Here is a 20,407-nt window from a genome sequence, read left to right as displayed (position 1 = left end):
TGCCTCGTGTGCTAGGAAAGAACCAAAACTCAAGTGGAGAGTAGGCTGGGCATAGGCTGGGGTAGGGATTGTGAGCTAAGGGTGGAAGGGAAGGCAGGGCTTTGGCAGATCTCTGAGCGGTAGCCCAGTGTTGGAACTTAGCTGATGGAAGAGTATATGACCTTGGAAGTATTTGGCAACTCAACTCACTTACTTGATAATGAAAAGAGCCCTAGGATCGTGGGACCCTAGACAGAAAAGGCAAACTTCTGCCAACCTAGTGTCTTACAGGTGTTGGAGCACAGGCCTCCAAGCTTCTGGAATCTGTTCTGACCAATCTTTTCAATTGTTTCATCAAGGATACAGTACTTGCTTAGACCTTCCCCAACTCCAGGTCCATCACATTATCCATTTCTGCTGCTCTGGCACTCCTAGGGCTGACTGTACATGCTCATAATTTTATAATGGGCTCTTATTTCTGCCAACATTTCCACATGTCCCTTCTTGTTTTCATTCCCCATTGCGATTTTTTCTCCCTCCTCAAGACAACCTAGCAGCTCCCATCTGTAGAGCACCTCAATGTGAATATGTTGGCCATACCTAATCTTTAGTAATCCTAATAACTCATATATAAGTTATGTATTGTTATCCCCATTTTACAGACAATAGCACAGTGAAGTCACTCTGCACGTGTTCTGGCCCCACTTTGGGCTACTTCTCCATATAGAATACTTTACGGTTCAGAGCATGCTTTCACAAACATTATATAGTTCTCCAACCTCAGAATGAAGTGTGATTATAGCCCTCATTTTATAGAAGATAATACTGAAGTGTAGATAGGTTATGGGGCATCATTCACAGCAGCTGAGCTTGGACTCAAACTTGTGTTCTCCTACCTCCTGTGCTTATCCAATAATACAGTGTAAAGAAAATTAAAGCTCTCAGACACAAATGACCTCAAATTTCTTTATATCTCCCTCCAACTTTATTTTTCTTTTTTTTACCTCGTCTCTCTTCTTATCTCAGGGAGCTGATTTTATTCTGTGTTCCTAAAAGTTCTCTCAATCGTCCATAAAAGCATTATTTATTCCTACTCCTTTACAAGTCAACTGTTTACAGATAATTCTCAAATAAATCATTGTTTCCAATCACTACATAAGGGCATATTTTCATAGTCATACACTTTTATATATACCATATACAGTACCCTCACCTCTCAGCTCTCTATAACTAATTAACATCTGTTTCTCTTGAGCAATCCACGTACTTTTGTATTTCCATACTTTTGCTCATACTGATTTGAAATGTTGTTCTTTCCTCTACTTGTAGAAATTATAAACTGCTTACTTCATATAAGTGATAAATCACTTCATATAAGTGAAAAATATCCCCTAATTTTGGTGAGCAATATATTTATTCTTTAAGAATGAATTCAAATGTTTTAAGTGTAATGAATATTTCTCTAATTCTTCCAGTCAGATTTAATGGTATATTCTCTATGTTCTCAAAGCACTTTGCTTATAAGAATAACACATAAAAAAATTATTTGTCTTCATCTCTATTTCAACATATGGGCTTGAGCATACTAAGGACAAGATGAGAATTTTATCTCCACACACCTTGAAGAAATGAGCATGGCCCTTGAGTGTTTGTTAAATGAATGAATGAATAATGATTTAGTTACTGCTCCAATTTTTAACATGACCAAGGAGAGCATGATCTGATTTGGGTATTTTTTTTTCTCATTTTATTTATTGATTTTTTAGAGAGAGAGGAGTGAGAGAGAGAGACAGAGAGAGAGAGAGAGAGAAGGGGGAGGAGCAGGAAGCATCAACTCCCATATGTGCCTTGACCAGGCAAGCCCAAGGTTTCGAACCGGCGAACTCAGTGTTCCAGGTCGACGCTTTATCCCACTGCGCCACCACAGGTCAGGCCTTTTTTTCTCATTTTAAATCTTCACTATTATCCTTGGTATTTATTTCGACTGCTTTGTGAAAATATTGAGTTTTAAATTAAAAAAATTACCTGCTGTATGAAAATCCTAGAAAAGCAAATGATACATAATTTTTCTTGTAAAAAATAAATACAGGATGTCATCTAGGAGATCCATGTTACAGAGCAGCATCCAAAAATATTAAAATTTATATTTGTAAATTTAAAAACTAAGATAAAAATTGATCTTCTATTAATAAGTGCTTATGTTCACATATAACACTGCAGTAAACTTTATTAGATTGAAATAATGAGTTTGGGGAGGTAGGGAAAAAAGAGGTAGATGCTAGCCTGAATTATGAAAGTCAGAATTTATTGAAAGCAATGCAGTTTTATTACTTTCAATACTATTATCTGCTAATAAAGTCTGTCTAAAGAGACAGCTACTTAATGACATGGGTTCTTTTTCTTTTTTCTTTTTTTTAGTAGTTGAATCTTTTTGCCTAAAGATCATATGCTAAAGCCATGAATTATTATTATTCTTTTAAAATAAGCTACAGAAATTGCTTCTATTTATCTTATCAAATCTACTCCTTGCACATAACTAAAAGGTAAAATTTCACGATAGTCTTGGTCAAATGGTCAAAAATTATGTATTAGCAGTATCTGAATAGTAAGATTTTACCATACTCTTAGAGGAAGATTTTTTTCTGGAAAATAAAGTCCAGGGAAGGGTTAACTACTTTAAAGAAAAACATGAAAAAAATAAGCGTTTTCAAATAGATTATTCATTAAGTTAGCTATAACTGTAACCTATCTTTTTTGTGTGTGTGACAGGGACAGAGAGAGACAAAGAGAGGGACAGATAGGGACAGACAGACAGGAAGGGAGGGAGATAAGAAGCATCAATTGTTTGTTGCGGCACCTTCATTGTTCATTGATTGCTTTCTCATATGTGTCTTGACCAGGGGGCTACAGCAGACCGAGTAACCCCTTGCTCAAGCCAGCAACCTTGGGCTCAAGCGGTGAGCCTTGCTCAAACCAGATGAGCCTGCACTCAAGCTGGCGACCTTGGGGTTTCAAACTTGGGTCCTCTGAAACCCAGTCCGACACTCTATCCACTGCACCACCGCCTGGTCAGGCAGTTGTAATCAACCTTAAAAGTCTTTGGTTTCCTCTGTAAATTTCATGAGGGCAAGAATCACGATTTGCTTGCTTCTTTCCTCTACCCTCCAAGACTTTACACCCCAAAGATGCTATTTAGGCTGTGCCTTCTCGGGACAACTATCATCATAAGAACAGGTGTTTAAAAGTGACGCTGTGAGGATTTTGGATATTCTAGTTGCTGCTCTGTTTATCTATAGGTATCCAAGGCTCAAACATTACAGAGAGTTTACTCACTGATTCTGGGTACAGTCTGCAAGTAATTTACTGGCCCCCATCCTAGAAAAGAAGAGAAAGGAAATTCACATATTAGCATCACATCCAAAGGCATTTTTAAAAGTTTGTATATAAAGATACCTCAGAGCCTCTAATAATTTATTTCTTGTACAGAAAATCCTGGGGAGGTTTTTGAAATAGATGATGATGTCATCCCTTGTGGGTTAATGAAGGGATGATGGTTTGGTGTCACTTAGCAGGAAACCAGGCATTACCTTCAAACTTTGCCACAGAAAAGACTGAGCCTGTTTCCTCTGCATCATAGAAAGGAGTTGGGAACTGGTGAGGTGGGTGGACGTGCACACAGTCTATCACAAGGAAGACAATTTCCCCAGGATTCCTTGCAATCTGCTCCATACCATATCAGTGTGTTAATAAACAGTTACAGTTTCTGCTTGAAATCTGTGAGTATACATGGGATAGATCATGAAAGCTGGTACTCAGGATAGATATGCCATGTGCATCTCTTGGCATGGAGTATCCAGTGGCCCCGCTGTTAGATGTCTTAGTTTGTGAAGCTTGGAAGAGTAAATGAACTGAAATCTAGGATAAAAGAAATAGGCTCTTTGAGAAAAGTGAACCCAAGAATGTTTCAATCATCCAGAACTAATGGTAGTTTATTCTGTAGTGACGAGGTCTAAGAAAGAAATCTTGGGGTTGGTTTCCTTGAACCAATGATTTTTCATTCTGATAATCAAGAAGAACTTCTTTCTATCAGATGAAGTTGCTAAATGTAGCACAATGATTTCTTCTTTGTCATCTATGGGGAGAGGACAGCCTGAGTTCGTTCCCAGAACAGTCTTAGGGACCTACAAGGTGGTAACTGTATGACTATTTATCCAATTGTTTTATAGACTACACAGTTGCAGTTTTTCTTGAAAATAAAATATTATAAATATATAACATATACTTACATTCTATACCATATATTATACTGCATATTTCATATTTCATGTATAATTTTAATATAAATATATATTACATGCTAAACTATCAATTAATATATTCTATATTATAAACACATATATACATGTAAGTTTAGCTCTCTGTATGCTGCCTTGTTTTCCTAACAATCCCTTTCCAAGTATGTTCATTAAAACTTGAACTAGTACTCAAGAATGATAAGGCTTAATGGTAAGATTATCTGTCCTGCTCTCCTGCTTCATTTAAACAACCTACTATCAGTGAATCTCATTTATAATATTGCTTTCCTAACCCTAATTGAGATGTTAATCCTGTTAGTACTTTCTTTTTAAATCAATTTTTCACTAAATTTCATTTGTGTTAAAATATGCCAGTTTATACTTATGTCAGTTAAATGTTATTCTACCTATAGAATGATTTAAAAAATACATCCAAGAGTATTTTGAATTGTATTGTCATGAGTTTCCTGGTATAATGTACTAGTAGCTCCACTTGGTTTAGTAATTTCTGCATTTTGAACGAAGGTATTTATAAGTCATTTGTCTAGATCATCAATAAGTTATGAGTCCTACGGTGTAACTGATCCACAGGGGTCAGAACTTGATAGGTAGTCCACTGCTTTATCTCACTCTGATGTAATTGTCACTCTATATTTACTTGTCCATCCATGTAACAGTAGCATGATTAAGGTCACACTTTCATGGCTTTGTGATAAGAATATTGTTTAGTCTAGAATCCAAAATACTCCTCCATACAAAACTGATTTTATCTAGTAAGAGTCTCATTGTTTATGTAATCTGACATGTAACCATGGAGGGAAATTAAATTCATGTGGAAAAAATAACTATTCAAAAAGTCAAATGCAGCTGCTTCCGTATCTCTTAGGATATTCTGGTAACTTGCTTACTGATTACATGAGAGATTGTTTCCACCGGGTTTGCTTTTAAGCTCTCTAGCTTACATTGATCAAGTTATTTCTTTAAAAAATGTAGACATGACGGATTCACCCTACTCCCGTTTCCATGATGGCTCAAATAGAAAGGGTGTAAGGTCATCTACTAATTTTATTTATTATGGTAAAAAACACAAACATAAAATTTTCCCTCAACAAAGTTTTATATGCATAACACAATACTGTTAATTACAACTACAATGTTGTACAGCAGACTAAAGTTCTGTATCCATTAAATAGCAATTCCGTCTTTCCATTTCCCTCCACCTAGCTTTTGGAAACCACCACCTGCCAGTTTTTTAAGGGCCTCAGGAAACCTGACGTTAGGGCATGATAATAAATGTACCCCCAGGGATTGGATACCCCTCCTTGGTCTCGGCTGGCTCTCACTCATCACAGACTGAAGTATATTATTTAGATGAATGTGTATCTTCTATACTATCCAATAAACTCTTCAAACACAGGAATGATCCAGTTTTCTCCTCTTTATCATTTTTCCAAACCTAGTTTAGTGTCGTGTATAAATATGTATTGAAGTAAATTAAATTTTAATATTTCTTTTCAAAGATTAACAATATTAATTTTATAAAAAGACGAGAAAGTAAATACCATTTATTTTTGAACTTATGAATTGTCCCCTAAAAAAAGCATCCTCTCTCATCTCCCAATCATAGTAATAGCAGGGATAGATCATTAAAGGCTTTGGCTTTATCTTCTAAATCATTGCTCTTCCTGTGTATTTTTAAATGTAATGGCTACCTAGGATTCGGGCTCAGTCAGTACAATCAATATAGACTGATTTCCTTGCTACACGATCATGTATTAAGTAACTATGAAAGTATGTCCATGGTCCAGTTATGAAAATGATTTTGAATGTCAGAATTTGGGCTTGCTTATAACAGAGATTCATTGGATTGGGCCAGACTGCCTAAAATAAATAAGAATTCAAATCTCATATCCAATGTACACATTCTTATATTGTGCCTACAAGATTGATTATGGCATCAAAGGCTTAATTTAGTGGCACAATCTGATGAAATAGGATCTTTCTTCTCCATCACACTATTTTATCCTGAGTCATTTTTGGTTTTGGTAGCAAAGCACATTTCACCTGTAGAAACTTGGTGTAAGCACCGCACTAAGTGAGCAGGTCTAGAGCTTTGATAGGAAATCAATTTTTTAAAGGATAGCACTTCACTGATCCTTTTCTGAGGGTCTGCGACTCCATGCAGCAGGAACCTGCACACTGAGCCAGGCGGGACTCACTCTCAAGTCACTTCTCTCAAAGTATTTCTTCTGGCCACATAATCAATTAAGTTGTTCATCATCATCCTTACCTAATGGAGAATACAACGTTAGAAAAAGGTCAGGCAGTTTCCTATGGCCACATGACAATATGTTGTTAAAACTGAAATTGGGTTACATTTTATGAATGGATCGGTTTTTCTTTCCCCAGCTAAACCTGTCAGAAATGTAATTATCAACACCCTCTTAATTTTATATACAAGTATTCTGGTGCAAAATAAACTATATCACAGTGAAGCTTAGGTCCTTTATTGTCTAATGTCTGGTTGCTGGATTTAAAAGTTTATCCCCATACTTTCTTTTGAAATATTGATTTGGTTTAACCTTAACTTCTTTTCTTGTTTGTTCTGAAATTACTTGGATCACAACATTAAATCAGCAGTAAACACAATAACAGCAAATATGTGCTGAATCCTTATTACATACCAGACATGCTGCTGAGCACCTCGTGTGAACCTTACTTATTTAACACCAGAAGAATCCCATGGGAATATGATGTGTATTTCTGCATAGGAAATATAAGTATGTGATTCCAGTTCTGCAATTTTTTACATAAACCCCACCCATAATCATCATCTATATTTCCTAGTTTCAGTTTCATTAAAGTGGATCAAGAACTTAAAGACACAAAGCAGAACCCTTTTAGATTTATGGCCCTGGCCGGTTGGCTCAGAGGTAGAGCATCGGCCTGGCGTGCGGGGGACCCGGGTTCGATTCCCGGCCAGGGCACATAGGAGAAGCACCCATCTGATACATACCACAACATAGATAAACCTTAAAAACAAAGAAGTTGAACTCAAAGGCCACACATTAAATAATTCTGTTTATATAAAATGGCCAGGAATACGTAAATCCAGAGAGACAAAAAATAAGTTGATGAGGCCCTGGCTGGTTGGCTCAGTGGTAGAGCGTCGGCCTGGCGTGCAGAGGTCCAGGGTTCGATCCCTGGCCAGGGCACACAGGAGAAGCGCCCATCTGCTTCTCCACCCCTCCCCCTCTCCTTCCTCTCTGTTTCTCTCTTCCCCTCCCGCAGCCAAGGCTCCATTGGAGCAAAGATGGCCCGGGTGCTGGGGATGGCTCCTTGGCCTTTGCCCCAGGCGCTGGAGTGGCTCTGGTCGCAACAAAGCGACGCCCCGGAGGGGCAGAGCATGGCCCCCTGGTGGGCAGAGCGTCGCCCCCTGGTGGGCGTGCCGGGTGGATCCCGGTGGGGCGCATGCGGGAGTCTGTCTGACTGTCTCTCCTCGTTTCCAGCTTCAGAAAAATACAAAAAAAAAAAAAAAAAAAGAATCCTTTTAGATTTATTTTGAGGTTTTTTTTTCTAATATTTCACTGTTACATTTTAACACTGAATTCTGTAGCATTTTATTTTCAGTAACTCAACTTTATTGGGTCTTTCCAAAATATCATCATAGCAATAGCAAACCTTTTATGCATCCATATGTTATTAGTTTACATGATTTATAATTAAATCTAATAATTATATAAAAAGTACAATTGGCACACCAGGTTTAGAAACAGACTCTTGGCCCACATGCATCTGCACATGTGGGGTCAAATTAGTTTACAGGTGAGCTAGAGGGACAGCAGGTGAGCCCCTGGTGGCGAGAGAGCCGTGTGCATCAGTCTGGAGATTATATCTAGGGACAGGAGAGAGTTAATTAGTCAGGGAAGTCACTTAGGAGGAGGCCAGATTTAGCTCTGTAATTCAGCTTCTGGATCTGGCCCTACAGGAGTCTCTTCCTCCATCCCACCAGCCTCAGGACAGAGATGACTGGGGATGGCTGGGTGGGCTACTGCCACCCAGAAAACAGGGGCCAGAGACAGCCTGAGTGGTCAGCAAGAGGGCACAGTAACAGAAGAGAGAAGCCGGAATGTGAGTTTAAAAGTCTCAGAAACTTGCATATAAAAAAACGTTGTGTCTGGTTTTTTTTGTTTTTGTTTTTTTTAAGTTATCTCAATTATATATTTCTGGACCTAGGGCCTCCCTGGTTCAAAACAAAAGGGATTTTAGCAAAAAAAATCTGGTCAACTGATACTGCCAACTGCAACTTTGAAACTGAAGAAACCCTGCAAGGGCATCACCCTACTCCAGCAAATAACAAACATGACAGAAGGACCTCCGACACAGTGGTTCCATGGGGGCCGGGTGCGGAGCACGCTTAGTGGAAATCTGTGATGGCAAAGAGCAATGAAAATGAAGTCATTTAAATCTCCCCATCCACTTCCTTCTAATCCTTGGGTTTTACAGGTTCTATTTCTGTCAATACCATTGAGTAAGACTATTTAAGCACCAGTTTTGAAGAACTTCCTAACCTCCTAGAAGAGATGATTTTATAGTAGCTGTTTAAAATGCCACGGAAAGGATTTTTATGTTTTTCCATTAAATATTAATGATTTTAGCTTATGTTAAATGCTTTCTATGTTTCTATTCTTGACATTTGCCAAATTATTTTCTTCAAGGAGAAAATTGGAAAGATTTCTATGACTTCATAAGGAATTCATAAAAAGGTATAGCTGTCAAATAGCTATTCCTTCAATAAAATTCTGTGAAATAGTGCAAAATGTTGGCACATGGAACCTCACTTTTTACACTTTCTTTTTTCTTTTATTTTAGAGAGAGGAGAGAGAGAAGGTGGGGTGGTGAGTAGCAGAAAGCATCAACTCATAGTAGTTGTTTCTCGTACCGGGCAAATCTGGAGTTTTGAACCAGAGACCTCAGCATTCCAGCTTAACACTTTATCCACTGTGCCACCTCAGGTCAGGCTATTACACTTTCAAAAACAGCTATTTTGATTTTAATTGATCTGGTTTAAAAATAATTATTGCAATCATTTGTCTATAAATGTGGTTGATATTTAAAGCCTCTTTATGTTTCTTATTTGAATATCTTTTTGGAAGCAATACTATAAGCAAATAGATTAATTATTTAATTAACATGCATACAAAGGTAAGGAACTGATGAATAAACTGCATTTTTTTCATATGCTAAAGATTGAAAAATTAGTTAAGAAAATAAAAATGAAAAGGAGAGAAAGAGGGTGAGATCCAGTGTCAGTTTCTGTAGCGAGAGCTCCTTTTCATGAGGCCGAGCTGTAGCCGACATTGTGGTTTCTGTGCTCTGCCTGCTCCCGGTGCGGGGGGGAATCCAGCACTTTCTAGCACGTCCGTGTATATAACAGAGTACAAAGGGAACCACATTCAGCAAGAGGCTGATAGACAGGACTAGCCAAACTGAGAGCCTGCAAGTGAGAACAGCACTGCAAAGGGGCAGGTCTGAGGCCACAGCTCTCAGGGAAAAGCCATGAACTCAGGTTCAAGGGGCCCTGACTCTTACAAAATGTCTTGATGTTTATTTTGGCTTTGAAATTCTCAGAAACGGTTTATGTTGTATTTAGTCACCCCCCCCCCATCAGTGCTGTCATAGGTGGTCACCTCATTTGCTCCTTACTTGCTGCAGTGCTATCCTGCTGTTCTCGTGCCATTCCATCCCCTCAAAAATTTCACCCTTTCTGACTTCTTTCACTCTGACTGATATTTGACTCAGTCCCCAACATATATACATCCTTAGGTTAGACCTTCCCTGAACTTCACTTCCGTTTCTCCAAATTCTAACTTCCACGTGGGTTGGATCAAGTGCAACTAGACTTTAATGAATCTTTTAATCCATTTTTCCAAACCACCTGTCCTTCTGAACTGCTCATGTGTGCCTATTATATGAATTTCTTCCACCAGTCAGGCTTGTGACCTTGACATTTCCCCCTTCCCCTTCGGTTACCTCTTTCTAGACAGTCTCCTTTTGATTTTTTTTGTCTCATACCCATTCTTCTTCTATTTTAACTCCCCATTACTCCTGCCAAGGCCCTTAGCACATCAAAGCCCAGAGTATTGCAAAAACAGTCTTCCTGATTTTAGTTTCCATCAAGATGTTAATTTACCAAATGAATTATTTTAAATATTGCTTTGCCCATTCTTGTCTTACCACACCCTCTGCTGCTTCTCATGATTACAGATTCTGTCTAACTCTGCATTCAGCACTCACTCAGATATGATCCCTGCTTACCTGGCTAACTCAGAACTTTCCTATACAAATTCTAAAAGTCTCTTAAACAGGCCACATCCATTTTTAGTCCTAAGCCTGAAATAGCCAGCTTTCTTCTTTCTGTTTGAAGGAGGTCCATTCCTTATTTGAGATCTAACCTTGATGACTTCAGCTCTCCAGCTCAGAGCAGTTGTCTTCTGAACCGCAGTAGCTGTTGCTCATCCAGAAGGCAGGCAAAGCCCAGGAGCAAACAGCACGCCATGCAGAGCCCCTTACATATATAAATATTAACTTATTTGTTCCTGTATAGTCTGTGGTCAATGCTGTTGTTACTGTGCAGGTTCTCATTGAATTTGGACAGAAAGTAAAGAAACAGTGGAGTCAAAAAATGGTGGACCATGCCTTTATTAAAATCTCGCACCGGCCAATGAGCAAATAGGCAGGGAAAACACTTCCCTTTTATTCAGGGCTCCCAAAGCCCTGACACATTCTCTGGTTCCCCAACCAGGAGAATCTTCTCCAGTTTCTCCTAGAATCAAAGGCCCCACCAGTCTCAGTGGAGCTCCCAAAGCCCCTCAACTCTGGTTCCCCATCTGCATGCCTTCTCTCTCCCTGCAAAACTACCTGAGTCCACAAGGACCCCTCCAGCAAACATTAGCAAAACAATGACCCCTCCCAAGCAGGAATGCAATCCACAATTTGCAATCAACTGCCCTGCTCTAAAGGCAAGCACACAGGTGGCTGTCCAGCACCATTTTTTAACAATAAAAGTGAGCAAACTCAAAAAATACAAATTTTACAAACTCATTTGCCCAACAGTTCCCTAATCTTGTCAGGGAAGTATTACCACTCCTCCTGTTTTAAAGGTGAGAGTGAGGCTCAGAGAGGTTACTCACTTGTTTAGGTCACAAAGTTGCCAAGTGCTAGATCCAAACCCAGGTGGGCTGGCCATAAAGTCCCTTATGCCACCATCTATAGCAGCTTCTGTTATGTATCTGTTGCATTAACTGTCTCTACCACATGCAAGCTCATTATGAGAAAACACTGCGCCACTGTCCTCTCTGTACCTCTGTCTAGGATGCAGATACACAGCAGGAACAACCTAAGACAGGGGTCGGGAACCTTTTTGGTTGAGAGAGCCATGAACGCCACATATTTTAAAATGTAATTCCGTGAGAGCCATACAACGACCCATGTATGTTATGCATTATCCAATAAAAATTTGGTGTTGTCCCAGAGGACAGCTGTGATTGGCTCCAGCCATCCGCAACCATGAACATGAGCGGTAGGAAATGAATGGATTGTAAAATATGAGAACGTTTTATATATATATTTTTTTCATTTTTCTGAAGCTGGAAACAGGGAGAGACAGTCAGACAGACTCCCGCATGCGCCCGACCAGGATCCACCCGGCACACCCACCATGGGGTGACGTCTGCCCACCAGGGGGCGATGCTCTGCCCATCCTGGGTGTCGCCATGTTGCGACCAGAGCCACTCTAGCGCCTGGGGCAGAGGCCACAGAGCCATCCCCAGCGTCCGGGCCATCTTTGCTCCAATGGAGCCTTGGCTGCGGGAGGGGAAGAGAGAGACAGAGAGGAAAGTGCGGCAGAGGGGTGGAGAAGCAAATGGGCGCTTCTCCTGTGTGCCCTGGCCGGGAATCGAACCCGGGTCCTCCGCACGCTAGGCCGACGCTCTACCGTTGAGCCAACCGGCCAGGGCGAGAACGTTTTATATTTTTAACGTTATTATTTTTTTTTATTAAAGATTTATCTGCGAGCCAGATGCAGCCATCAAAAGAGCCACATCTGGCTCGCGAGCCATAGGTTCCCGACCCCTGACCTAGGATATACAGAAAATGAGTTTAGCTCTAGAAACAATGGTAAACCTCTCTTCTTGTCTGTCACACTTAAAACACAAAAAGACACACACCTTCCATCTTAAAAGTTACATAAAAGTGCTGGCTACATATTTTACAGACCAGAAAGAGAGGTAATATTATCCATAAAAGTAACTTACAGAGTTCCACAATTCAGAATGGGGTACAGACCATGAAGGAAGATCTTTCAATGTTGCAGTCTCTCCTTTCACACTTTTCTTCTTTGCTTTGATTATTCTCTCAACAAATATTTGTCTTATGCATCCTACATGCCAGAAAAATAAACCTCTGTGTGTATGGTTTCCAACCTAGATGCTAAAAGGCAGAGGCAAGTAATATAAATATAAAAAGCAATAAAAAGATCGCTAAAATTTATTGCGAACAAACCATGAGCTGGGCATTAGGCTTGACAGATATTATCTCACTCAACCCTCATAATAACTCGATGAGATAATATTCTTATTATCTTCAATTTCTATAAAAGAGGAGTAACTTGTGAGAGGTTAAGGTTATAGAACTCCCAAGGGACAGAGCTGGGATTCTAGCACTTGGAGTTTGAGACCACAGATGGCACTTTTAACATTTACATTGGACTTCTTCCAGGAGTATATCCAGCTACGTGGCACACCGACAGCATATGTAAATGGTTTTACTTCCTCTGAAGGCAGCCCCATAGATAGCAGCAGAGTACAACAAGAAAGCGTCCAGCATCAGTACAGACTTCACCGGAAAGCAGGTGTGTGACTTTTAACAAGTCACCCTCTCAGGGCTTTAGCCAATCCATTTGTAAAATGAACACCTAGCACCAAATAATCTCCATAATTCTTCCCATACACAGACCTTCTGTTATTCTAAAGAGGCACCCTGGGGCAGTGAACATTTGCCAATTTTGAAGCCAGAAGAACTAAGTTTTCCTTAATAGCCAAGCACCCTCATTGCAGCCTCTGCCCTAGTGGTCTGCATCTACCACTTCTGGTTTGTCTTCTGCTGACCTCAACTGCTTGGAAGACAATTGCCCAACCCAAATAGCATCTGGAAATACAATGATCGACTTTCTTACCAAAATGTTAAGTGTACAATTCATTATTGTTGACTATCAGTACAATGTTGGACAGCAGACCTCTATCTAGAACAGAGGTCGGGAACCTTTTTGGCTGAGAGAGCCATGAACGCCACATATTTTAAAATGTAATTCCGTGAGAGCCATACAAGGACCTGTGTACGTTACGCATTATCCAATAAAAATTTGGTGTTGTCCCGGAGGACATCTGTGATTGACTCTAGCCACCCGCAACCATGAACATGAGCGGTAGGAAACGAATGGATTGTAATACATGAGAATGTTTTATATTTTTAATGTTATTATTTTTTTTATTAAAGATTTGTCTGCAAGCCATAGGTTCAAAAGAGCCACATCTGGCTCGCGAGCCATAGGTTCCCGACCCCTGCTCTAGGCATATTCATCGTGTTTGACTGACACTTTATGCCTGTTGATTAGTAATTTCCCATTTCTCCCGTTCTCAGTCCCTGGTGACTATCACTCCACTCTTCCTTCTGTGAATGTGACAATTTTAGATATCTCATGTAAGTGGAATCATGCGGTATTTGTCTTTCCGCCTGGCTTATTCCACTGAGCATCATTTCTTCAAGGTTCATCCAAGTTGTCACGTGTTGCAGCACATTTTTTTAAAGGCTAGTTATTACCTTATAAGTATATCTTACATTTTCTTTATCCATTCATCTGTCAATGGATATTTAGGCAACTGTAATACTATACTCAACATGAGAGTGCAAATATCTCTTAGAGATCCTGATTTCAATTATCTTAGATAAATACCCAGAAGTGGGGTTGCTGGGCCATATGGTAGGTCTATTTTTAGTTTTTTTTTTAGGAACTTCTGTTTTTTCATAGTGGCTGCACCATTTTGCATTCCCACCAACAGTAATCAACTCTTCAAATGTTCAAGATCAAAGCCTTCACTTCAAAATTCTTTATTGTCTTGTTCTTTGGCTATATAGGTTTTGCTCTTTGGAAGGGAGACTTGAATTCACATCCAATATGCCTTGCTGTAAGTTCTGGCTGAGGAGGAGATATGTCAATACAGTAACGCACCTGATTTGAAAGGGTATTCACATTATTCCCCGCCTGTGTGCATTTCTGATGGCTTAGTTCACCAGCCTGCACCAGGTCAAGTTTATTCTTTCCGCCTAAAGCACAGTCTCTTCATGGGTTTGTACTCCAGGCTCTTTCTGAATAATCTCATCCTCTTTGTTGGTTTTGATGATGGCTATGTTTACACTGGTGACTCCAAAATCTCTTTAAACTGTCTCTCGCTTGAATTCCAGGCTCAGATAAGAACATGCTCAGTGCACATGGCCTTAGGTCTTCCATAACCACTAGAACTAAGCCCATTTAAATGTGAAGTCTTCCTCTCTGCCTATGGTTTCCTCCTCCAGGGTACCTACTTGAGGACTGGTACCACTCACTCATCCACATGAGGGGCCTCGGAATTCCTCTAGCACTCCGTCACGGCTCATTTGTCATCAGTAACCAAGTTCTGTTTACTCTTTCTTTAAAATTTTCCCAAACCCACCTCCTGCCCTCAGCCCCAATGCCATATCCCTGGTTCAGGCCACTATTATTTCTCACCTAGGTAACTGCCCCAGATATCCAAGAAGGATCTTTGCCTGCATAGGTAATAGTCATCTCAAATTTAACATATCTAAAATGGAAATCTTTTATCCTCAGCTCCCTGGTCCTCTCATGTTCTGCTATATCTCAGTTAATAGCATTATTCACCAACTTGCTCAAGCCATAAACCTAGTCATATTTTATCCTTCTCTTTTTATCCACCCACATTCAATCTATAAGTATTTGCTGTCATTTCTGCGTCAACAATACATCATAAATCTGATAGGGTCTCATTAATTTTATTGAAACTACTTCATTTTTCTCCTGGCTTACATTAACAGCTTTCTAAATGGTCTCCTATCTCTACCATTTTTCTGTAATCTCTCCCAAGCCGGAGTGCTTAAAAAATCATCTCATATCCTTGCTTTAAATTCTCCAGTGATTTGCTATTGCAGTTAGCATAAAAGTTAAACTCTTTATCACAGTACACGATCCCACATAAGCAAAATGCTGCCTACATACTGACTTTGTTTTCTTTTTCTTTTTTTCTTTAATTTATTGTATTTACATAGATTCTAGTGTCACCCTGAATGCATCCCCCATCCTCCTAATTCCTCCAGCAAGGGAGATGTTGAGGGGAATACATACTGACTCTTTTTTTTTTAATTAATTAATTTATTTATTCATTTTTAGAGAGGACAGAGAGAGGAAGAGAGAGAGACAGAGAGAGAGAGAGAAGGGGGGAGGAGCTGGAAGCATCAACTCCCATATGTGCCTTGACCAGGCAAGCCCAGGGTTTCGAACCGGCGACCTCAGCATTTCCAGGTCGACACTTTATCCACTGCGCCACCACAGGTCAGGCCATACTGACTCTTAATCACCATGCTTCAGCCCCACTGACTTTCTTGCTGGTTTCTTCAATCTATCAAGCTGCTTCAGGGCCTTTGCATTTTCCATCCCCTCTTCTCTCGAATCTGTACATCACTGGTTTCTTTGCATCATTCATGACTCAGTTCAAATATTCCCCAACATTTAATTTTATCTCTTCTGACAAGACAATGACCAATTGAAAATAAAAAAATGTGAGCTTACCGAACTGTTATTTAAAATTAGAAAAACCAGTTAAAAAGTTAAAACTGCTACATATTCTATATCCATATTTATGTACAGAATTCAAAGGTGCATATACTTCACGGCAGTGTAACAGCGTATGTAACAGCTCTGAAGGCAGATTGAGTACAGACACTGGATGACTCAGGTTGGTGAAAAGAGGGAATAAGTAGCATCAGCTAGTCTGAAAATACACAGAGGAAGCAGGAATCCTCTTCTGCAGGTAAGTTCCCAAAGCTGAGGATGATCAGACCATCATCTCTTCTTTCTCTCGAATTTCAGGGAAGGAAGAAAGCAAATGGAAGGTACAAAAACAAAACCATCTCTCTCCTCTGCCTGCCTGAACTGTCTGAAAAACACAGTCTGATTATTCACTGCACCAATAACTTCTGGAAATATAATACGTCCCAGAGTTACATTACAGGGTTTTAACAGAAGGGAAAATAAAGGCACAGCTGCCATGGTTTCTCTTGCTCCCTCCCCTCCCCCTTTCTCTCTCTCTTTAGTTTCCCAACATTATATTATAAGAATTTCAATTTCCCTTTAGCTGCTTTCCGTTTGCTGGTTTAAGCAGCTCTGAACAGTTTCATTCTCAGTGCTCTGGAGAAGACATACCAGCTTCCCATTTGTTCTCTGTCCTTTAGCTCAGCCCTTTATCAGAGTACTGATTACAGCATCTTAGTACTACACCATACTGTGTTATACATACTACTTACACACATTACTTAACCATTTGATCCAAAGTCAAATGGTTAAAAAAAGAAGTCTAACTTGGTCACATTTTAGCCTTGGTGTTTACATTTATATCAGCAAATATGAAAGGGAATTTCAATCACATCGCCATCTTACATGCAAATCTTATATTTTTCATCCAGAATAATGTTTTTCCTTGATATTATCTCATGAGTGACAATATTAATTTTGATCATTTACTAGTGGAAAGGATATGATACATAAGTTACACTCTATTAGGCCTCACTGTATTGATACTGGATACAATGTGGAAGTCTTTGGAGAGAAAAGGTAAAACATGCAAGCTGATCTCAGGCATCTGTTTGCCTTGTTTTTTTCTGCTATCAATCACTATAAATAATGCAAAGCAAGTGATAATGGCCCCTGGCCAAATAGCTTGGTTGGTTAGAGTATTGTTCTGAAGCATAGAGGTTGTCAGTTCCGATCCCTGGTCAGTGCATATATAGGAACAGATTGGTGCTTCTGTTTTTCTCTCTCTCCCTTCCTCTCTCTCTAAAAGTAAATAAAATAGTTCTTAAAATAAGTGATAATAAAATCCATCTTTCAGAATATTTAGTTTGTTTGATTTTTACAATCTCTCAAAGATTTCACTGCCAACTTTAAATGCTTCCTAAAACCTTCAGTGAAATGGAAGCATTGCACCCATAACTAGAATACTAAGAATAGGATATTACAGGTATTTTAAATGTGAAACCAGGATCTAATCCAGATGTTTTTATTTAAAGTTATTTAAAGACTTCTGCTAGCAAGTTGGAAAATATTCAGTCAATAATCTCTTGATTTTTTTCCTCATGCAGAGGAGGAAAATTATTTTTTCTTGTGTCTTCAATAAGTAAATGCAAAAAAAAAGTAAATTTAACTCTAGGAGTGAACTTACATTTTACCTTTAAAAATATTCTGTATATTTGCATCAGGTGAAATAAAGAAGATGCTAACTTTCTAATATAGTCAACAATGAAAAACATCATAATAAATTATACAGCCATTACCCTTTATGTGTTAGATATTTTAAACTGAAAACTATTTTAGCTAAAGAACTATATTATTTCAATATTGTCATATGATTAATACTAAGAAATAACTAGAATTACATATGAATTAAGTATGAGTTACATATTTAAATATGAGGCTTTTTATTTTTAACCACAGTGATCCTGAAACATGTTGATTAAGAATATTTTGAATGCTGTAGCTTGACTTTTCACAAATGCCCTTATGATTCCCAGGAAGTCAATGCACAGCTGTCCCCTAGCACACAATGGCCAACACTGTTCATCGATGCTAAGAAGGCTTGGCTTAACAGTAAACACTGGGAAAGCATGCGAACACGTGTTCGTTTCTTGACACAGAGAAACCGTCCCTCATTTCCCATTATTTTTTTTAAAACTCAGAGGTTCCTCTATTAATGGCAAATGAGTTACTGATAAATGTGCTTGATTGCAATTAAAAAAGATGCAGCAAGAGTTGTGTTAACGTTGTGAGATAAATGTTAATGATAGCCTGCAATCTCTTTTCTGTCCAAACCCCCCAAATTTCTTCTAAATGTAGACTCCAATTCCAATAGCACATGGCACGTAGGAGAGGAATTCTGTATGCAAATAATATTTTTTCTTGTATCTACATACATTAAAAAAATAATAGCAGAATACTGAATATCAACAAGTCCAATAAAGACAGAATTACAAAAGAAACTGATTTTTTTCTTTGTTTTTAATGTTGCAAGTACATTAAAAAGGTCATATCTGTTATCTCTTTATACAAATAGACTCATTCTAGGGCAATCAAGATTGAAAGCCAAATTCAGAAACTATCATCCCATTCTCCACTTCCTCTCAACAATCAAATCAAAAAAGTTATTATTTTTTTGTATGTTTGAGATTTCTCCCCATTTTAAATATAACTTTGGCTGTTTGCTCTTAACTGATAGTAAATAATAAATATCATTTCAATAGTTCTTTAACAAATGATAAATGAATAACTTTTATTCCAAATTAAATTATGATGCAGAGTTTGTATGCAGAATTAAAAAAGTCTGCACTTTAATTATAAAGAAGGAAATGTTCATGGCCCTGGATTGGCTGCAGATAATCTACTGTGCTTTCTCACATGCTCTGTCTAGGGCAGGGGTAGTCAACCTTTTTATGCCTACTGCCCACTTTTGTATCTCTGTTAGTAGTAAAATTTTCTAACTGTCCACCGGTTCCACAGTAATGGTGATTTATAAAGTAGGGAAGTAACTTTACTTTATAAAATTTATAAAGCAGAGTTACAGCAAGTGAAAGCATATAATAATAATTACTTACCAAGTACTTTATGTCAGATTTTCGCTAAGTTTGGCAGAATAAATTATTTATAAAACAACTTACTATATAGTTATATCTATCTTTTTATTTATATGTTGGTTGCTCCGCTACCACCCACCATAAAAGCTGGAGCGCCCACTAGTGGGCGGCAGGGACCAGGTTGACTACCACTGGTTTAGGGTGTCCCTGCATGTTCCCGTTTCTCCGGTTTCTTCCGTGCTGCCTTTGCAATTCCTTCCCATCATTCTAGGGACTTCTTTCCTTAGGAATTCCCCAGGTCCATTGTCATGTCTGATAATTTAACTGAGCCACTTGTGCCTTTGTTTGTTGAACCAGCATTTACTGAGGGTTGGCTTCTTACAGACCCTTTTGGGAGGCACAGAGGACCAAACAGAACCACACCGGCAACTTTTGTCTTTGTTTTCATTTCTTTAAAACCTAGCTCAGAAATCAAGCAAACAACCAGCTAGGGCCTGAGTCTCTGAAAAGGCATTCCAGGACTAGGCCTGTAGCTTGTGTAGGCTCACTCAGTCCTCAGTGCCAGCACAGAGCCTGGCAAATGGCGAGCATTCAACAAATGCTTGCCAACTAAATTTACTTGATCATCCAATACATACATATTGAACACATACTACATACCTGGTAATAAGGCTGTGATGATATGATAAACAGAGACCCACATTCTCTGCCTTCAGGGAGATTACTGCATAGAGCAGTACTATCCTACAGAACCTCTGGGGATGATGGGAATGTCCATCTCTGGACTATTCACTCCAGTAGCTCCTGGCCACAAGTGATTTTTGAGCACTTGGTGTCTGGCTAGTACAACTCTGAAACTCAATTTTTAATTTTAATTTAAAAACTGAAGCAGGATAAAATATATTTCCATTAAAAATAACTTTATTGTTCTGGTAGGACTCCATTTTTCTTTAACTGCTGCATCCTGTACTTCTTTATATTGATTACATGTTGAAATGATATTTTTAATATACTGGGTTAATAACATATTAATCTCATTGTCAGGCAAAGAAGCTTGTAAAATTTGTGTTATTTGATTTTGCTCACTTTTATTGTTAAAAATGGCCACTGCCCATGTGAATGGTGCTGCCCAGGCAAAACTGCTAATTACCTTCCTGCTTGGGAAGGGCCATTGTTATGCT

General features: G+C 38.9%; 1 protein-coding gene across 1 annotated transcript in view; it reads right to left on the bottom strand.

Moving 5' to 3' along the window:
- The window catches only part of CHST9 (carbohydrate sulfotransferase 9), a 258,283-nt gene that overhangs the window by 107,602 nt on the left and 130,274 nt on the right, over positions 1-20,407 (bottom strand). Inside the window, exon 3 of the mRNA XM_066353444.1 lies at positions 3,313-3,354. Within this exon, the coding sequence (XP_066209541.1) occupies positions 3,313-3,354 (42 nt within the window). The remainder of the gene's footprint in view (positions 1-3,312; positions 3,355-20,407) is intronic.

This window comes from Saccopteryx leptura, chromosome 11 (genome assembly GCF_036850995.1).
Source record: "Saccopteryx leptura isolate mSacLep1 chromosome 11, mSacLep1_pri_phased_curated, whole genome shotgun sequence".
Taxonomy (NCBI): Eukaryota; Metazoa; Chordata; class Mammalia; order Chiroptera; family Emballonuridae; genus Saccopteryx; species Saccopteryx leptura.
The sequence above is the reverse complement of the archived record's forward strand: the minus strand, read 5'-3'. Positions and strand labels throughout refer to the sequence as shown.